Here is a 17,741-nt window from a genome sequence, read left to right on the forward strand (position 1 = left end):
AGTTCACAATCAATCATTGATATATTGTATTCACATAGGCAATCGAAAGTTAGTGTTTTAATAGGGGTGATAATAAAATAACACGAGTTCACAATCAATCATTGATATATTGTAATCACAGAGGCAATCGAAAGTTAGTGTTGTAATAGGGGTGATAATAAAATAACACGAGTTCACAATCAATCATTGATATCTTGTATTCACAGTGGAAATCGAAAGTTAGTGTTTTAATAGGAGTGATAATAAAATAACAATAGTTCACAATCAATCATTGATATCTTGTATTCACAGTGGAAATCGAAAGTTAGTATTTTAATAGGGGTGATAATAAAATAACACGAGTTCACAATCAATCATTGATATATTGTATTCACAGTGGAAATCGAAAGTTAGTGTTGTAATAGGGGTGATAAAATATAACAAGAATATACAATTAATTATTAAGATTCTGTATTCACAGTGGAAATCGAAAGTTAGTGTTGTAATAGGGTGATAATAAAATAACACGAGTTCACAATCAATCATTGATATCTTGTATTCACAGTGGAAATCGAAAGTTAGTGTTTTAATAGGAGTGATAATAAAATAACAATAGTTCACAATCAATCATTGATATCTTGTATTCACAGTGGAAATCGAAAGTTAGTATTTTAATAGGGGTGATAATAAAATAACACGAGTTCACAATCAATCATTGATATAATGTATTCACAGTGGAAATCGAAAGTTAGTGTTGTAATAGGGTGATAATAAAATAACAATAGTTCACAATCAATCATTGATATCTTGTATTCACAGTGGAAATCGAAAGTTAGTGTTGTAATAGGGGTGATAATAAAATAACACGAGTTCACAATCAATCATTGATATATTGTATTCACAGTGGAAATCGAAAGTAAGTGTCATTATAGGGGTGATTATAAAATAACACTGGCACACAAATATCAACTAATTAGTAAAAAGCAAATATGTCTGTAATACTTTCGTACATATTCATTCATGCAATTCATTATAATCATATCTCCTTTGATTTGATACAGATATTAATTTTAAAATTATTCTAGTGTTTTCCTCTTATTGTTAAGATACGTATTAATTTGGACATTTAAAGAGAGGGGACGACCATTTGATATTGTTTAGGTGGGTGAGGGATGAGAAGTAAGACTAATAAAAAAAAAGTCTGTTACCAAGAATGTGTTTTATTTTTTTTAAATTTTATTTTACATAAGTTTAAAGCATTGTGTGATGCTCAAAAAAGTTCAGTCCGTCTTTTGCAGAGTTCTTTTTTCTAGCTCCTATTAAGCCAGATTTTTCATTTTCACAATCCTCCTATACCCCACAGAAAATCAAATAATCGTCTACTTATATTAAGGAAATATTATGAAAACAAAGCGTCATCAAGGATAGACTTCAAATATGAATAAAAAGAAAAATGGCGTATGCATTAACAAGACAGTTCCTTAATGACAAAAAAAAGACAAAGAAGCAGATGAAAGATTTTATATATAGTTAATAGATGTAGGCAACTGCAATTGGTGTCTTCTTTTATTTTTTACTTGATGATGAAATCAATAGTACTATCAATTTTGTTCTTACTAAAAAAAAATTGTTCTGAATATTTGATTTGTCACTGGAGGTTAAGCAATCAACAATCATTTATAAATTGAAGAACATACAGGTGTGTTTCCCTTTTGTACTGAACGTATCTCCTTTCCAATTTTTTTTTTTGGGGGGGGGGGGGGGGGTGGTTGATGGATTCTGTTATTTCTTCAAAATAGATCATTACATATCTCCTGCAACTTAATTTTCCATTCAAGTTATACAAAAAAGGGAAAAATATTTCTAAATCTCAATTGACTGAATAAATTTAAGAAAGTAAAGGACACACATAACATACAATGAACACATATATTATGTTATGGAGGGGTATTTTGAGGATAAGAGGATATTATCATACAACCACGGGAATTATACAAAAGTCATCTACTTAAACGCGTTAGCACGCTGTTTTATGTTACGTCATATCCGAAACATTTTGGCGGGAAGATGCTCGATAGGGCGAAAACAGAATATCCAAAATGGTAAATATACCATGGTATTTGAGGCAAATTCAGCGGCAGTGCCTTTTGTAAAACACGCAAATTCGTTTGAAATGAGAAAACATGTTAGAATATGCGACAAATATACTGGCTACCAACCAATCAAAGTTGATCATTCTAATATAAGGTGAAATTAAGCACTTAATTTACTTATATACATGTACACAATTTTCAAATCGTAACGTCAAAATAAAGTTTCGTATTAAATTTAATATATCTATTTCCGATATAATACCGGCGTCACACATACTCGTATAGCACCTACAAACGACGGGCGTGGTTACACACCACGTACGTTGCCAGTAATTTTAAACGCATCCAACTTGTCAATTATATCTATATCGTGTGCAATTACACTAGTGCGTACGAAAAGCGTACATGCGCGTTTATCTGGCGTTCAAGTAACGTATGCTGCCGTATTACTGACGTTTGTATAGCGCAGTTGAAAGTCACGCTATGAAGAAAAATCGTCCTTTGAACTTATTTTAAACGCGTCTATGTCGTATCAAGGACGATTATCCGTGCATTCAGCGTTTCTAGAGCATGTAATGCCACATGTTTTTATGTTGTTCTGAGACATCACTATCCCAGGTTAGCGGGAGGGTTTAGACAATAACAATTAAACCCAAGGAGTAAACATAGACTCATAAAACCAAAGGACATCTACATCAACAATTATAAATAATAATTAAGAAACAACACGAACCCCACTAAAAACCGAGAGTGAAATCAGGTGCTCCGGACGAGTAAGCTTTTCCTGCACCGTATACGGCACCCGTTGTGTTATTTCTTTGTTCAGTTTGGTAATGGTGGAAAGTTATTATGACTGAGGAAGTATATCAGATATGATTTCTGACACACTTTTGTCATAATGACCAATCAGCTCATGATTGCGACGTTAAAATTTCTTGAGTTATGACCTTAGTTTGATTGATTTCTAGCCCTGTCTTAGCAACTTTTGAGAAAGCAGTATTCCTCGTTCAATAAAATCAACGTACTTTGAGCTAGCTCTAGATTAACGTATCAATTGAGACACATATACTTCATATGCTGGTGCCGCTGGGATGTTGCTGCACACATATGGAAAGTTGACTATAGGAAAATTAAAATTATCGTGTTTGTCATAAATTTTGGTATTCAACCTACCACCAGTAGTCATTTCGAGAAAAAGGTCTAAATATGAAGCAGATTTATCTGTGTCGGTATAATATCTTTCGTTTCAACATGTTCAAGTTGACTTGGATATATTAAATGTAAGTGATCACTGAATCTATTATTATTATGAGACAGTACATCATCAATATACCGAAAGGTGTAATTAAAAGACTGGGCTAATTTCTTTTTCCTTTCTATACAAGCCCTTGGATAAATTCTGCTTCAAAGGGATATAGAAACAAATCTGCAAATAAAGGAGCGCAATTGGTACCAATTGGGATTCCAATAGTCTATTGAGACACCAAACCTCCAAATTCAACAAATATGTTATCAATTAAAAAATCAAGCATGGCAGTGAAATCCTCGTCGGTATATTTTGTCCTTCACTCTGTATGATTTTTCACAAAGTAAACTGAATTCTAGCCCAAAACTAGATATATTTAAAACGTCTAGTGCCCGTTTTGTTAAAGAAACATAAACTGACGAGTTCTTTCAGTCGAGCTTAAAGTTTAGTATGTGGAATAGTGGTATAAAGATATAATTTTGCTTTAGGGTAGATCATAAGTAAATTTTTTTTGAGACAGAATGGTCTTAAAATTTTCCAAAACGAAGATTTTACTAGTTTTTTTTAAAATATGATAAAAAGTATGGGTTGAAGTGCTATTTTTCAAGCTATGAGTCGTTGGAAATTGCCTAAGTTTAGTTAGTTTGTTCATGAAAAAACACATAAGTGTGCTCTGAGATAGAAATTTTAAAATATATTGTGAGAAGATAGGTTTCATAATACGTTTTAAGAAAATAAAAAGAAAACATAATGTCACCGAACTTGTTTTCTTGCCACAAGTAAAAATAAAAAAAATGTCCTTATTAGAGCAGTATAATTTTTTTACTAAAAGAGTTATCTCCCAACAAATGGCTTATGTGAAAAAAAAAAAATTTAACAACCAAAAAGGTTGATATTTGTTAAAATATTTCGAATAATTCAATAAATTAACAAGTTTTCTTTATCTAAATAAATAGTCTAACCATTAAAATCTGTTTCCAAATTTGCTGATTTGAGCAAATAACTAGACCGATTTTGTACTGTGATTGTACAATCCAAGATGGCGGTATACCATGAATCTACATTTAATACATGATTAAATCTTTCTTTAGGATTTTTGCAGCTAATTTGGAAATGCTATGATAAATATTATAAATTTAGCAAATTTGATACGTTTTGATAAAATAAGTCAATAATGTTATTATATTATTATATTATCATCAATCTGGTCTCGTACAAATGTGGAGTGGACAATCCCCGTTTTTTCCCACTGAATAGAGGGGCAATATATATATATATATAAATCTCTTTTATTCTTAAATCTCATTGAAAAACGTAAGATGAACCGCTTAATATAAGAAAATTTGTGTTGAAATATGAAATAAAATTGCGAATAGATATGGGGAATGTGTCAAAGAGACAACATCCCGACAAAAGAACAGAAAACAGATAAAGGCAACCTATGGGTCTTCAATACAACGAAACAATCTAGCACTTGCAGATGTTTTAAAATGAAAATTAAAAACAACAAGAATGTGTCCACAGTACACGGATGTCCCACTCGCAATATCATTTTCTATGTTTAGCGGACCGTAAAATCACCAAAGTTTTAAGTTGATGTCTTACATGTCAAAGACGGACAAACACATATATACCATAGGAAGTCCTGTAAATATGCGTATAAAAAGGGGGAGGGTGTTTTTATCCCAAATTGTCTTTGCGTCATGAATATTGTATTAAACATTTTATTTCAATATTAAGGAGATTTTATTTTATCATTAATTCAAATGTATAAAAAAAAATGCGGAAAATAAATCTTCAAAATGACAACATTTATCAATCTGTTCAACATTTAAAACATAAAATAAAAAAAAAAAGATATTTATAAGTTTACTTTTCATTCCTTTAACTGTATCTGAACATGATTGAAAAAAAACAGTGATCTGATTGTCAAATTCTTATGAAGATTGTTCATACATAGATAATGTTTCATGTAGTAGAAATATTTATTTTTTAAGTTAAAACAGAAATTGCCAAAACATTGACTTTCTTATCAGATAATCTTTGTGTAACATCAGTGGTGGGTTTTTTGGGAAAAGTAATATATAAACCACAAATACTTTAAACTGTGAATGCAACCAGTTGTGAAATTTGAAGTTGCTTCAAATCTTAGGGCATTCTTCGGGCTGATCTATAAAGTATATATCAATAGGTTGCTTGATTATATCATAAGCATCTGCAACTAATCAGATGTCAGTACTTAATTTCGATGCAGTTACAGCACAATTGTAAATGCATCAGCTATTTGTTAAACCAATTAATCTCTTTTTATTCGTATGTGGTATTTCGAAAGTAAGTGTTGTAATAGAGTTGATTATAAAATAACAATGGTACACAATCAGTCATTGAGATCTTGTATTCACAAAGGAAATCGAAAGTTAGTGTTGTTAAAGGGGTGACAATAAAATAACAATGGTACACAATCAGTCATTGAGATCTTGTATTTACAGAGGAAATCGAAAGTGAGTGGTGTAAAAGGGGTAATAATAAAATAATGAGGTAACACAATCAATCATTGAGATCTTGTATTCACAGAGGATATACAAAGTTAGTGTCGTAAAAGGGGTAATAATAAAATAATGAGGATACACAATCAGTCATTTAGATCTTTTATTCACAGAGCAAATCGAATGTTATTGTTGTACAATGTTGTAATAGGGGTGAAAATAAAATAACAAGGATACACGTTCAGTCATTGAGATCTTGTTTTCTTAGAGGAAATCGAAAGTTAGTGTTGTAACAGGGTGATAATAAAATAATGAGGGAACACAATCAGTAATTGAGATTTTGTATTCTCAGAGGAAATCGAAAGTTAGTGTCGTATTAGGGTTGATAGGAAAATCACAATGGTACGCAATCAGTCATTGAGATCCTGTAATCACAGATGTAATCGAACGTTAGTGTTGTAATAGGGGTGATAATAAAATAACAAGGGTACGCAATCAGTCATTGCGATCTTGGTTTCACATAGGAAATCGAAAGTTAGTGTCGTAATAGGGGTGATAATAAAATCACAAGGGTACACAATTAGTCATTGATATATTGTTTGCACAGAGAAAATCGAAAGTAAGTGTTGTAATAGGGGTGATAATAAAATAACAAGGGTACACGAACAGTCATATTGATTTTTTATTCACAAAGCAAATCTAAATTTAGTGTTGTAAAAGGGGGAATACGATAAAAAGGGTACACAATCAGTCCTTGAGATCTTGTATTCACAGAGGGAATCGAAAGTTAGTGTTGTCATATGGATAATAATAAATTAACAAGGGTACACAATCAGTCATTGATAAATTGAATTCACAGAGGAAATCGAACGTTAGTGTTAAAATAGGGATGATAATAAAATAACAAGGGTACACGAACAGTCATATAGATTTTTTATTCACAAAGCAAATTGTAAAAGGGGGAATACGATAAAAAGGGTACACAATCAGTCCTTGAGATCTTGTATTCACAGAGGGAATCGAAAGTTAGTGTTGTCATATGGATAATAATAAATTAACAAGGGTACACAATCAGTCATTGATAAATTGAATTCACAGAGGAAATCGAACGTTAGTGTTGTAATAGGGATGATAATAAAATAACAAGGGTACACAGTCAAGCATTGATTTTTTTTACCCACAAAGGAAAGTAAAACATGTCAAAGAAACGTTTTAATACAAATCCTAAAATTGTATATCACCTTATACTAACTCTGAGGCATAATTTAAACTTTAGATTTAAAGATCGCAAGAGAAAACTACGTCAATATTTCAACAAAAATTCATAGAAATTCTGTTATCTATAGGAATAGCTTGAATATAATGCATGTAAGCGATTATCAAAGATTTTAACAAGCGATGAATTTATTGACTTTTTGGAAAATTGAAAACTAACAAAGATATCATGAACAGGTCGCGGGCATACCTCAATTAGTCCGCTCATATATTTTTTTATGTTGATGAAAGTATTCAAAGTTACCTAGTTTGAAAAGAAATTCTGTGTCAGACTTAGGTAAAGACAGCAAATATAGTTTTTTTAGTACTTTAATGTTAATATTTAAAACTACCACGATATCCTACACAGACTCGGGCATAAGCCAGGCATAGTCCGCAAACATAGTTATTTATTTTTATGTTAATATTTTGAACTACCACGATATCCTACACAAGGCTCGGGCATATATCAGGTATAGTCCTCAAACATAGCTATTTACTTTTAAGTAAATATTTTTAACTACCACAATGTTCTACACAAGGCTCGGGCATACCTCAGGTATAGTCTGCAAACATAGTTATTTACTTTTATGTAAATATTTTAAACGACCACGATATCCTACACAAGGCTCGCGCATACGTCAAATATAGTCTGCAAATATAGTTATTTACTTTTATGTAAATATTAAAAACTACCTCCGGAATCTAGTTATTTATTTTAATGTAAATATTTTAAACTATCATGATATCCTACACAAGGCTCGGACATACCTCAGGAATAGTCTGCAAAAATATGTATTTATTGTTTTTGAAAATATTAAAAAGAAAATATTGGTCAGTTGACATTTTTGCAAGCTTTCAATGTGTATTTAAATTATGGCTTCCGGTTCTGTTATGTATTACCTTATTGAATCTTATTATTTTTTCAAAATTGAGATACAGTATTTTTCATTTGAATAATCTTTTGGGGGCTTTTTTCATTTAGTCCTGTCACTGGTACAGTCTGTAGCGTAACCTATATGTAGATAATACTTTGTACGAAATATTTTGATAGTTTGACAAAAGTGCAAAACTTACGATATGGAACGAAAAATCTTCAGGTTTTTCATACCATATGCATAACGAATCAGCGTGTTAGTTCTTACAACCAACGTGTTGAAAATGATAACCAACAAGTTGAAAGTAAAATCCAAAGTATTGGAAGTTAAAAACAACACGTTTTAAGTGAAAACAAACGCGCAGATAGTAATACCAAAGCGTTGAAATTTTTATACGGTATGGCTTATACCGCCATTAACACGAACGGCTATTTATATACTTGTACATTTGTACACAGGCAAAATTTATGGACGTCAATTTCACCTGAATCTCACATGAAATTTACGTGAAAAATTCATGTGAGATTCCCCTCAAAACAGTCTTATACATAAAATTCACGGTAAAATGTTCATGTGAATTTCTCATGATTTGAGATTCACATGAAATCACGTGAAAACACGAATTTCACAGAAAAAAAATGGTATTTTTCATGATTTTTTTTAAGTTTGAAAATATAAAATATAAATGTTATTTGAATAACGATATTCTAAAAATTCATTTGAATCTCAAATGCAAAATTCATTATAGGATTTTCACGTGAAATTCACGTGAGTTTTATTTGAAATTCATATGAAACGCGCATAACTGATTTCACGTATAAACTTGAGATGAGATTTACGAGAATTTCACAAGAGATCCAAATGAATTTAAATTCAAATAAAATTAATGTTAGCGAAATTTGCCAGTATAGCACCTACTTTAATAGAACAAAAAAGGTTTAAATACTAGTGTGTAACTAAGAATGTACCACAACTTGCTGTTATCAACTTCTTATGAACAATGGCAGTCAGATTTTTTAAAATATCACAAAACTAAATTCAATATACCTCATATGACAGATCTATATTGTAAAAGAAAATGTATGAAATCAATAAATTCCTTTCGCTACAACGAGAAAACTAGGATACTATTCTGCAAAATGGTTACATGTATTTGTTATAATTCAAAAATGATTTACGTTAGTTCTAAATAATTACTATTATCTAACTAAGGAGTTAAAACAACATGTTAACATCAAGAACACATTAATTTTTGATAACATTTTGTTTTGTGAGAAAACAACTTGGTTATTTATTATGTGTATCGGGTTTTTTTAAACAACATTATATATTTATTCATCAGATATGCTTGTTACCTTTTTTCACTTCTGATTAGATACATAATATGATTTGTATATGGAAAACCCTAAGATCGTTAGGAAATAATTCAGACCAAAATAATTATTGTCAAAAATTTTATATTCAAAGACTAATTGCTTTAATGATACTCTAACATTTAAATTTGATTGTATCATTAACTCATAAATACTTTTCCAAAAAATTTCTAAAAAAAAAACCTGCTTCGTTTGATTTTATCATGGTATTTCTTTTAACCTTATTTGGTTTACCATCCCAGATGTATTTATACCATTTACTTTCTATTTCATTTCTTAATTTCTCCGGAACTGTACAGGCACTTGCCAAAAATACAAAAAATGGCAAAATTAATGTTTTGATAATAAGAATTTTCCCGATTAAAGTAAAATTACGTGTCCCCCATAAATGAAATAGTTTAATCATTTTTTCAATTTTATTCTTCCAATTTAATTTTTCACATTCTTCTCTGTTATGACCAAAATATATTCCCAATGCTTTGAGTTGTGTGTTTGTCCAATTAATCCCAGCTACCTTATCTTCACTATTTATTTTTTAATTAAATTATTACACGTGTCTAAACCAATCCAAGGAGTAATCAAGCATTTCTATAATGTCTTCGTTTTTTGGAAGACATTTTGCAGTTTTCTGTTTATTATAATTTGTCATGAGGGTTTGATTTTGAAACTCGTTGTGTGTTCCCAAGTGTATTGGTGTCATGTAATTATTTAAGTATTCTTTCTATTGTGTTGGATTAAATGTTTTATTGTTTTCATTCCGCATGGTGTTTCGGATATCAATTTAGGTCATACTCGGACCAAGGCCGTTCATCCTCATCAGGTGCTCTGGCCAATATTTAAATTATTTATTTGATCTATTAATATGCTTGCATTTTATATCGGATGCGATTATCTTAAAGAGCACTCAAACAATCAATAATATTTTTAGATATAGAGCTACAGAAAATATCTAGGACTAAATAATGTATACAGACAGAGGTGTTTTAAAAGAAAAAAACTCCTCAAACAATCATTTATCTATCAAAATATATAGCTAATTATATAATCTTACGGAGCAATATTTAAAGAAAAATATTGAGGAAAAAAAACTTGAGTGTAGGAATACTCCTTCCTTTAACTCTTTACTCAAGAACATATACAGAATAAACAGATATATCAAATATAGATATACTTATAATAAGAGGGATTGGAGAACGAAAGACTTTTGAGCATCTGTGCTACATTACATAATATGCCTAATAATAAAAGAAGACGCATGAGAAACCAGGATAAGAATAGGAAAGTTTTGAAAAACAAACAAAGGAAAAACAAAAACAACAAACGTAGGAAATCTTACAAAAGAAAACTGAAAGAAACTTCTAAAAGCATAAATAATTTAAAGTATATTGATATGTATACCAAGCAAAAACTAAACGAGAACGAAATATCAATTCTTGCTAAAGGGTTAAAATTCGTTCCTAGCCCAAACATTAAAAATGCCAAAGCTAATCTTCTCATTGATTTTCAAGAACTAGCCCGAAAAATGAGATGCAAATATCAGTTTGACGACGGATCAAATAAGTTTATCCCTCACCCATTTCAACAGAAAACAGGATACAATCCTTCTCTTGCTAATAATGCAATTGAAGACTACATCTTCGCTACTAAGATTGAAATTGGAAAATTAAATACTAAAAAAATCAAATCAAATATATCCATCAAAGAAAAAATAGCACTATCGACCTTAAGGAATAACAAGAATATCATAATAAAAAAAGCAGATAAGAATTCATCGACAGTGATACTGGACAAAGATAAATATGACAAATTAGCCATGGATCATTTGAATGACCCAATTCACTATGAACAGGTGGATAAATCAGACTTTGAAGAACTTATAAAGATTCTCAATGAAAAAATAAACAATCTGTACCGGAAATCTTACATTGACGATACTACTCTAAAATATCTATCAATTCCAAAAAATACAAGACTTGGAAGACTATATTTCCTACCAAAAATTCACAAAGTGAATGACCAAGACAGAAATCAACTAAAAGTTAACAAAGAGTGGCTAGACAATATTAATATTACGGGTAGACCTATTGTATCATTATGCAATAGTCCACTTGAAAAAGTAGGGACGTTCCTCGATTATTTCATTAACCCGGTGGTAAAACAACAATGGACCTACACTAAAGACACCACTGACTTTATTAATAAACTAGAAAAAATCAAACTTCCTCAGGAAATAATTATGTGTTCATTTGATATTTCTTCTATGTACACAAATATGCGTCATGAAGAAATTATTGAGGCGGTGGATCGTGCTTGGCCTAAACTAAATAAATGTGTATATGAAATCCAACTTCCACCTAAAACAGAATTTTTGGAACTACTAAAAATAGTTCTTCAAAATAATATTTTTGAATTTCACGGAAATATTTTTCGGCAGAGAGTGGGTGTCCCAATGGGACTATCAACCGCACCATGCCTAACAGATCTAAGAATGTTTGAAATAATATCAGACATACTAAATCGATTCCAATATTCGGAGGACATCCTAATGATCTCAATTTACAGGGACGATGGGTTTATAATTTTTAATAAATCTGAAAGACATTTCATGGAATTTATAAAAATTGCTAATAGCGTTCATCCATTAATTAAGTTCACACACACCATTTCAAATACTGAAATACAGTTCCTAGACGTAACAATATATAAGGGGAAGAGATTCTTGGAAGACAACATTTTGGATGTTAAACTATACCGGAAACCTACAGATAACTTCCAATACCTAGACAAAACCTCCTCTCATCCTAATGCAGTCTTCAAAGGATTCATTATTGGGGAAACAATAAGAATAATAAGATCGTCTAACAATGAAATCGACAGAAAACAGGAAATAGATCTTTTCAAAAATAAATTAATACAAAGAGGATATAAAGAAAGTCAAATTGAACCGATTATGAAGGAAACATTAAAAAGATCTAGACATGGTACATTGATTTATAAAAAGAAGAAAAAACGTATAGCGCCACCTCTAGTGTTGGCAACTAGATACAATCCGTTGTTTAAACAACTTGGCAGACTGATAAGAAAACACTGGCACATCATTGAGAAAAATAAAACTGCAAAACAACTATTCCCAAAACCACCTATAATTGCATATAAACGACATAAAAATCTAAAGGAATATCTTACATCATCAAAACTATAATTTGAATGTAATTAAGGACACACAAGAAAAGATAGTATATATAGAATAAAAGATCCGCCAGGTGTCGTGCTCTTTAAGATAATCGCATCCGATATAAAATGCAAGCATATTAATAGATCAAATAAATAATTTAAATATTGGCCAGAGCACCTGATGAGGATGAACGGCCTTGGTCCGAGTATGACCTAAATTGATATCCGAAACACCATGCGGAATGAAAACAATAAAACATTTAACCCAACACAATAGAAAGAATACTTAAATAATTACATGACACCAATACACTTGGGAACACACAACGAGTGTCAAAATCAAACCCTCATGACAAATTATAATAAACAGAAAACTGCAAAATGTCTTCCAAAAAACGAAGACATTATAGAAATGCTTGATTACTCCTTGGATTGGTTTAGACACGTGTAATAATTTAATTATGTTTTCCTATTTATATACCCTCTGTTTTATTTTTATTCAAAGTTAACCCAGAAAATGATTAAAAAATTATAGGGTAAAATTTGACAAGACATATAAAATAACACATGACACACCGGTCGGGTTGCTTATGTTAGTACAAACCCGGTAAATAGTCTAATTTGGAAGGTCAAATTCTAGAACAGAAAACGGGTTTGTAACATCCCAGTACCAGAATCTATGACAAAAGAGACTATTTTAATTTTGAAATTATAAGTTTCTACCACCTTGGTAGCAATATACCAACTCCACCTGCATATGGTATAGTATATACATTTTCCAACTTAATCGATATTCAAGAGCTTGCAGCTCCTTTTTAGAATTTGTAAAACGACATTAGTGTCTCAGCAGAAAGTTGACGAAGAAGGGGTATGTCAAAAAACGTCTCGTCCTTTTTCTAAAAAAGTTCATCGGAAGGTAACAAGACCTTGTTGATAAATATTCCGCATCAACTTCACAAATAATACATGATGGTCTTGATGTATATATTCTCCGTACTGACGTTGTTTATCATCTTAAAAACGTGATATATTGCATTTGTCTTTGTTCTATTATTAATATTACTTTTACTGTTGGAGATTGTTTTCTGTGATATACATTTAACGTGGTTTTGTACTTCAACATCACGTCAATGTGTTTGTTATATCTTTCATTTTTGCTTGTGTGTTTTGTAAATGCGACGTTTTGTGTTTCTTCGGTTCTTATAACATGACTGTGTACTTTAAAAGATCCTGTCAGTATGTTATTGCTCTATAAAATGTCATTATGCTATATTTATATTATAAATTAGGGAAAAAAAACGTTGAACTACAAACGTCAAAATTATTCGATCACGCAGTGGAATGAAACATGTGTGGATTATTATAAATTCTATAGAACTTTTGGACTATTTTAAATCTCGGACTATTTCTTAAATTAATTCTTACATACTGTTGATGTTTTAACCATGTATGCTAACATTTCCCACGTGGAAATTAAAAAATTGTTTGTATGAAAATTGAACAGCAAACATATGTGACGTATACATTTTCTGACGTCAGACACAGCAATGTATATGATTTTAATTTGATAGAAGCTTTTGTGTTCTTTTAAGTTGTTTCTTTTAAAATTGTAACACGATGATGACTGCTGTACCCAAATTTTGACTATTTTATCTATTATGTCTGTTCAGTTCACGCATCATTGTAAAAATAACGGAACTTGATGACACAGTCGTACACAGTGAGAGGTTTAGCGCTATACAACCAGGTGTAATCCACCATTTTCCTCATTTCAAAATGCCTGTACCATATATTGAACAGTTTTATAATTTAAATATAAACAATGTATATAATAGCACACACGTCAGTTGTAACAAAAAAGTAAAGACAGTTGATTAGTATAATGTATATAATATTATTGTATCTTGATTCCCGTCGAGGAGACAAATCCTAATACAAATATAATCTGACTACTAAGATATCCTACACAAGGCTCGGGCATACGTCATGTATAGTCGGCAAACATAGTTATTTACTATGTAAATATTTAAAACTACCATGATATTGTACACAAAGTTCGGGCATACATCAGGTATAGTCCGCAAACGAAGTTATTTACTTTCATGTAAATATTTAAAACTACCACGTTATCCTACACAAGGCTCTGCCATACCTCAGGTATGGTCCACAAAGAAAGTTATTTATTTTTATGTAAATATTTAAAAACTACCAAGATATCCTACACAAGGCTCGGGCATACACGAGTGTAGTCCGCAAACAAAGTTTATTTACTTAAATGTCAATATCTAAAACTACCACCCACAATATCCTACACAAGGCTCTGACATACCTCTGGTATAATCCGCAAACATAGTTATTTACTTCTATGTAAATATTTTAAACTTCTAAAATATCCTACACAAGGCTCGGGCATACGTCAGGTATAGTCCGCAAACATAGTTTTTTTTTGCTTTGATGTTAATATTTTAAACTACCGCGATATCCTACACAAGGCTCTGGCATACCTCAGGTATAGTCCGCAAACAAAGTTATTTATTTTTATGTAAATATTTAAATCTACTAAGATATCCTACACAAGGCTCGGGCATACGTCAGGTATAGTCCGCAAACATAGTTATTTACCATGTAAATATTTAAAACTACCATGATATCGTACACAACGTTCGGGCATCCACCAGGTATAATCCGCAAACATAATTATTTACTTTTATTTAAATATTTAAAACTAACAACATATCCTACACAAGGCTCGGGCAAACAGGAGGTATAGTCCGCAAACAAAGTTATTTACTTAAACGTCAATATTTAAAACTACCACCCTCAATATCCTACACAAGGCTCTGACATACCTCTGGTATAGTCTGCAAACATAGTTATTTACTTTTATGTAAATATTTTAAACTTCTAAGATATCCTACACAAGGCTCGGGCATACGTCAGGTATAGTCCGCAAACATAGTTTTTTTTGCTTTGATGTTAATATTTCAAGCTACCACGTTATCCTACAAAGACTCGGGCATGTACCAGGTATAGTCCGCAATCATAGTCATTTACTTTTATGCAAATATGTAAAACTACCACGATATCCTACACAAGGCTCGGACATACACCAGGTATAGTCTCAAATATAGTTATTTACTTGTATGTAAATATTTAAAACTTAAAAACCACAATATCGTACACAAGGCTCGCTCAGGTATAGTCTGCAAACATAGTTAATATCAGTCAGTAATACCTTGTATTCACAGAGAACATCGAAAATTAGTGTTGCTATAGGGGTGAGCATAACATAACAATGGTACACAATCAGTTTTTGGATCCTGTATTTACAGAAGAAATCAACAGTTAGTGTGAAGTAGGGGTGATAATAAAATAACATTGATACACAATCAGTCATTGAGATCTTGAATTAACAGAGGAAATTAATAGTTATTGTTGTGATATGGGTTATAATAAAATAACATTGATACACAATCAGTCATTGAGATCTTGGATTAACAGAGGAAATTAATAGTTATTGTTGTGATATGGGTTATAATAAAATAACAAGTGTATACAATCAGTCATTAAAATCTTGTATTAACAGAGAACATTGAAAGTTAGTGTTGCTATAGGGGTGAGCATACATTAAGAATGGTACACAATCAGTTATTTAGATCCTGTATTTACAGAAGAAATCAACGGTTAGTGTGAAATAGGGGTGATGATAAATTAACATTGGTACATAACCAGTCATTGAGATCTTGTATTCACCTAGAAAATCGAAAGTTATTGTTGTAACAGGGGTGATAATAACATAATAATGGTACACAATCAATCATTGTATTCACAGAGGAAATCGAAAGTAAGTGTTGTAACAGGGTTTGATAATAAAATAACAAGGGTACATAATCAGTTATTGAGATCTTGAATTCACATAAGAAAGTTAAATATGTCAAAGTAACGGTTCAATACAAATCACAAATTTCTGTATCACCTAATACTAGTTCTCTAGCATAATTCAAATTTTGAAGATCACAATAGAAAACTGCGTGGATGTTAAAAAGAATATAAAAACAACTATCCCATAGACATTATTTAATCTATAGGAATGGCTTAAAGGTAACACATGTAAACGATTATAAAACATTCTAACAAGCAATACATTTATTGAATTTTGGAAAAATGTAAAACTTAGAAAGAAATCCTGTTCAGGTCTACCAGTTTTGAGAATGAATTTCCCTCGCCCTACGGCTCGCGAAATTTAACATCCTCTTTACAGATATTTTTCGCAAATACCCCTCCTTAACATGATATATCTGTTCAAAACTTCCACAATATCCTACACAAAAACTCGGGTATACCTCAAGTATAGTCTGCAAAAATAATTACTAACTGTTCTAGAAAATATTAAAAAAAATAAACAACAGATGTTGGTAAGTTGTCATTATCGTAACTAAACAAAAGATGTTCTTCAGTTGTTATTATCGTAAGCTTTTAATATGTATTGAAGTTTTCACTTCCGGTTCGTTTTCGTATTAAATGAGTGAACAACATTGAGATACAGTTATATTCATTTGAATATTTTTTTTATTTTTTTTTCATGTATTCCTGTCACTTGTCCAGTCTTTAGCGTTACCTATTGAAATAATATTTTTTTAAAGAATTTTTGATTATTTGACAAAAGTGCAAAACTTACGATGTGGAACGAAAAATTACACTTTAGAATTTAAAAACCAACGCGTTTGTTTTTTTTTATACCGTATGAATAACGAATCAAAGGGTTAGTTCTTACTACCAACGAATTGAAAATGATAACCAATACGTTGAAAGTGAAAACCAACAAAACCGAGGCATTAGTAGTAAAATGTCAGACGTTGAAAGTAAAAACCAAGGCATTTGTAGTAAAATGTAAGACGTTGAAAGTGAAAACCAAGGCATTTGTAGTAAAATGTCAGACGTTGAAAGTGAAAACCAAGGCATTTGTAGTAAAATGAAAGACGTTGAAAGTGAAAACCAAGGCATTTGTAGTAAAATGTAAGACGTTGTAAGCGAAAACCAAGGCATTTGTAGTAAAATGTCAGACGTTGAAAGTGAAAACCAAGGCATTTGTAGTAAAATGAAAGACGTTGAAAGTGAAAACCAAGGCATTTGTAGTAAAATGTAAGACATTGAAAGTGAAAACCAAGGCATTTGTAGTAAAATGTAAGACGTTGAAAGTGAAAACCAAGGCATTTGTAGTAAAATGTAAGACGCTGAAAATGAAAACCAAGGCATTT

The 17,741-nt window shown here is 31.0% G+C and overlaps 1 protein-coding gene across 1 annotated transcript; it reads left to right on the plus strand.

The window, feature by feature from the left end:
* Positions 1-10,831: 10,831 nt before the first annotated feature.
* Positions 10,832-12,511, plus strand: LOC134719278 (uncharacterized). The gene has a single exon (XM_063582283.1). It carries the CDS (start codon positions 10,832-10,834, stop codon positions 12,509-12,511), a length of 1,680 nt encoding a protein of 559 aa, XP_063438353.1.
* Positions 12,512-17,741: the final 5,230 nt, after the last annotated feature.

Source organism: Mytilus trossulus, chromosome 5, assembly GCF_036588685.1.
Source record: "Mytilus trossulus isolate FHL-02 chromosome 5, PNRI_Mtr1.1.1.hap1, whole genome shotgun sequence".
Taxonomy (NCBI): domain Eukaryota; kingdom Metazoa; phylum Mollusca; class Bivalvia; order Mytilida; family Mytilidae; genus Mytilus; species Mytilus trossulus.

What these genes read in the sequence shown, in the direction of transcription:
- LOC134719278 (XM_063582283.1), top strand. Translation starts at nt 10,832, where the DNA reads ATGAGATGCAAATATCAGTTTGACGACGGATCAAATAAGTTTATCCCT.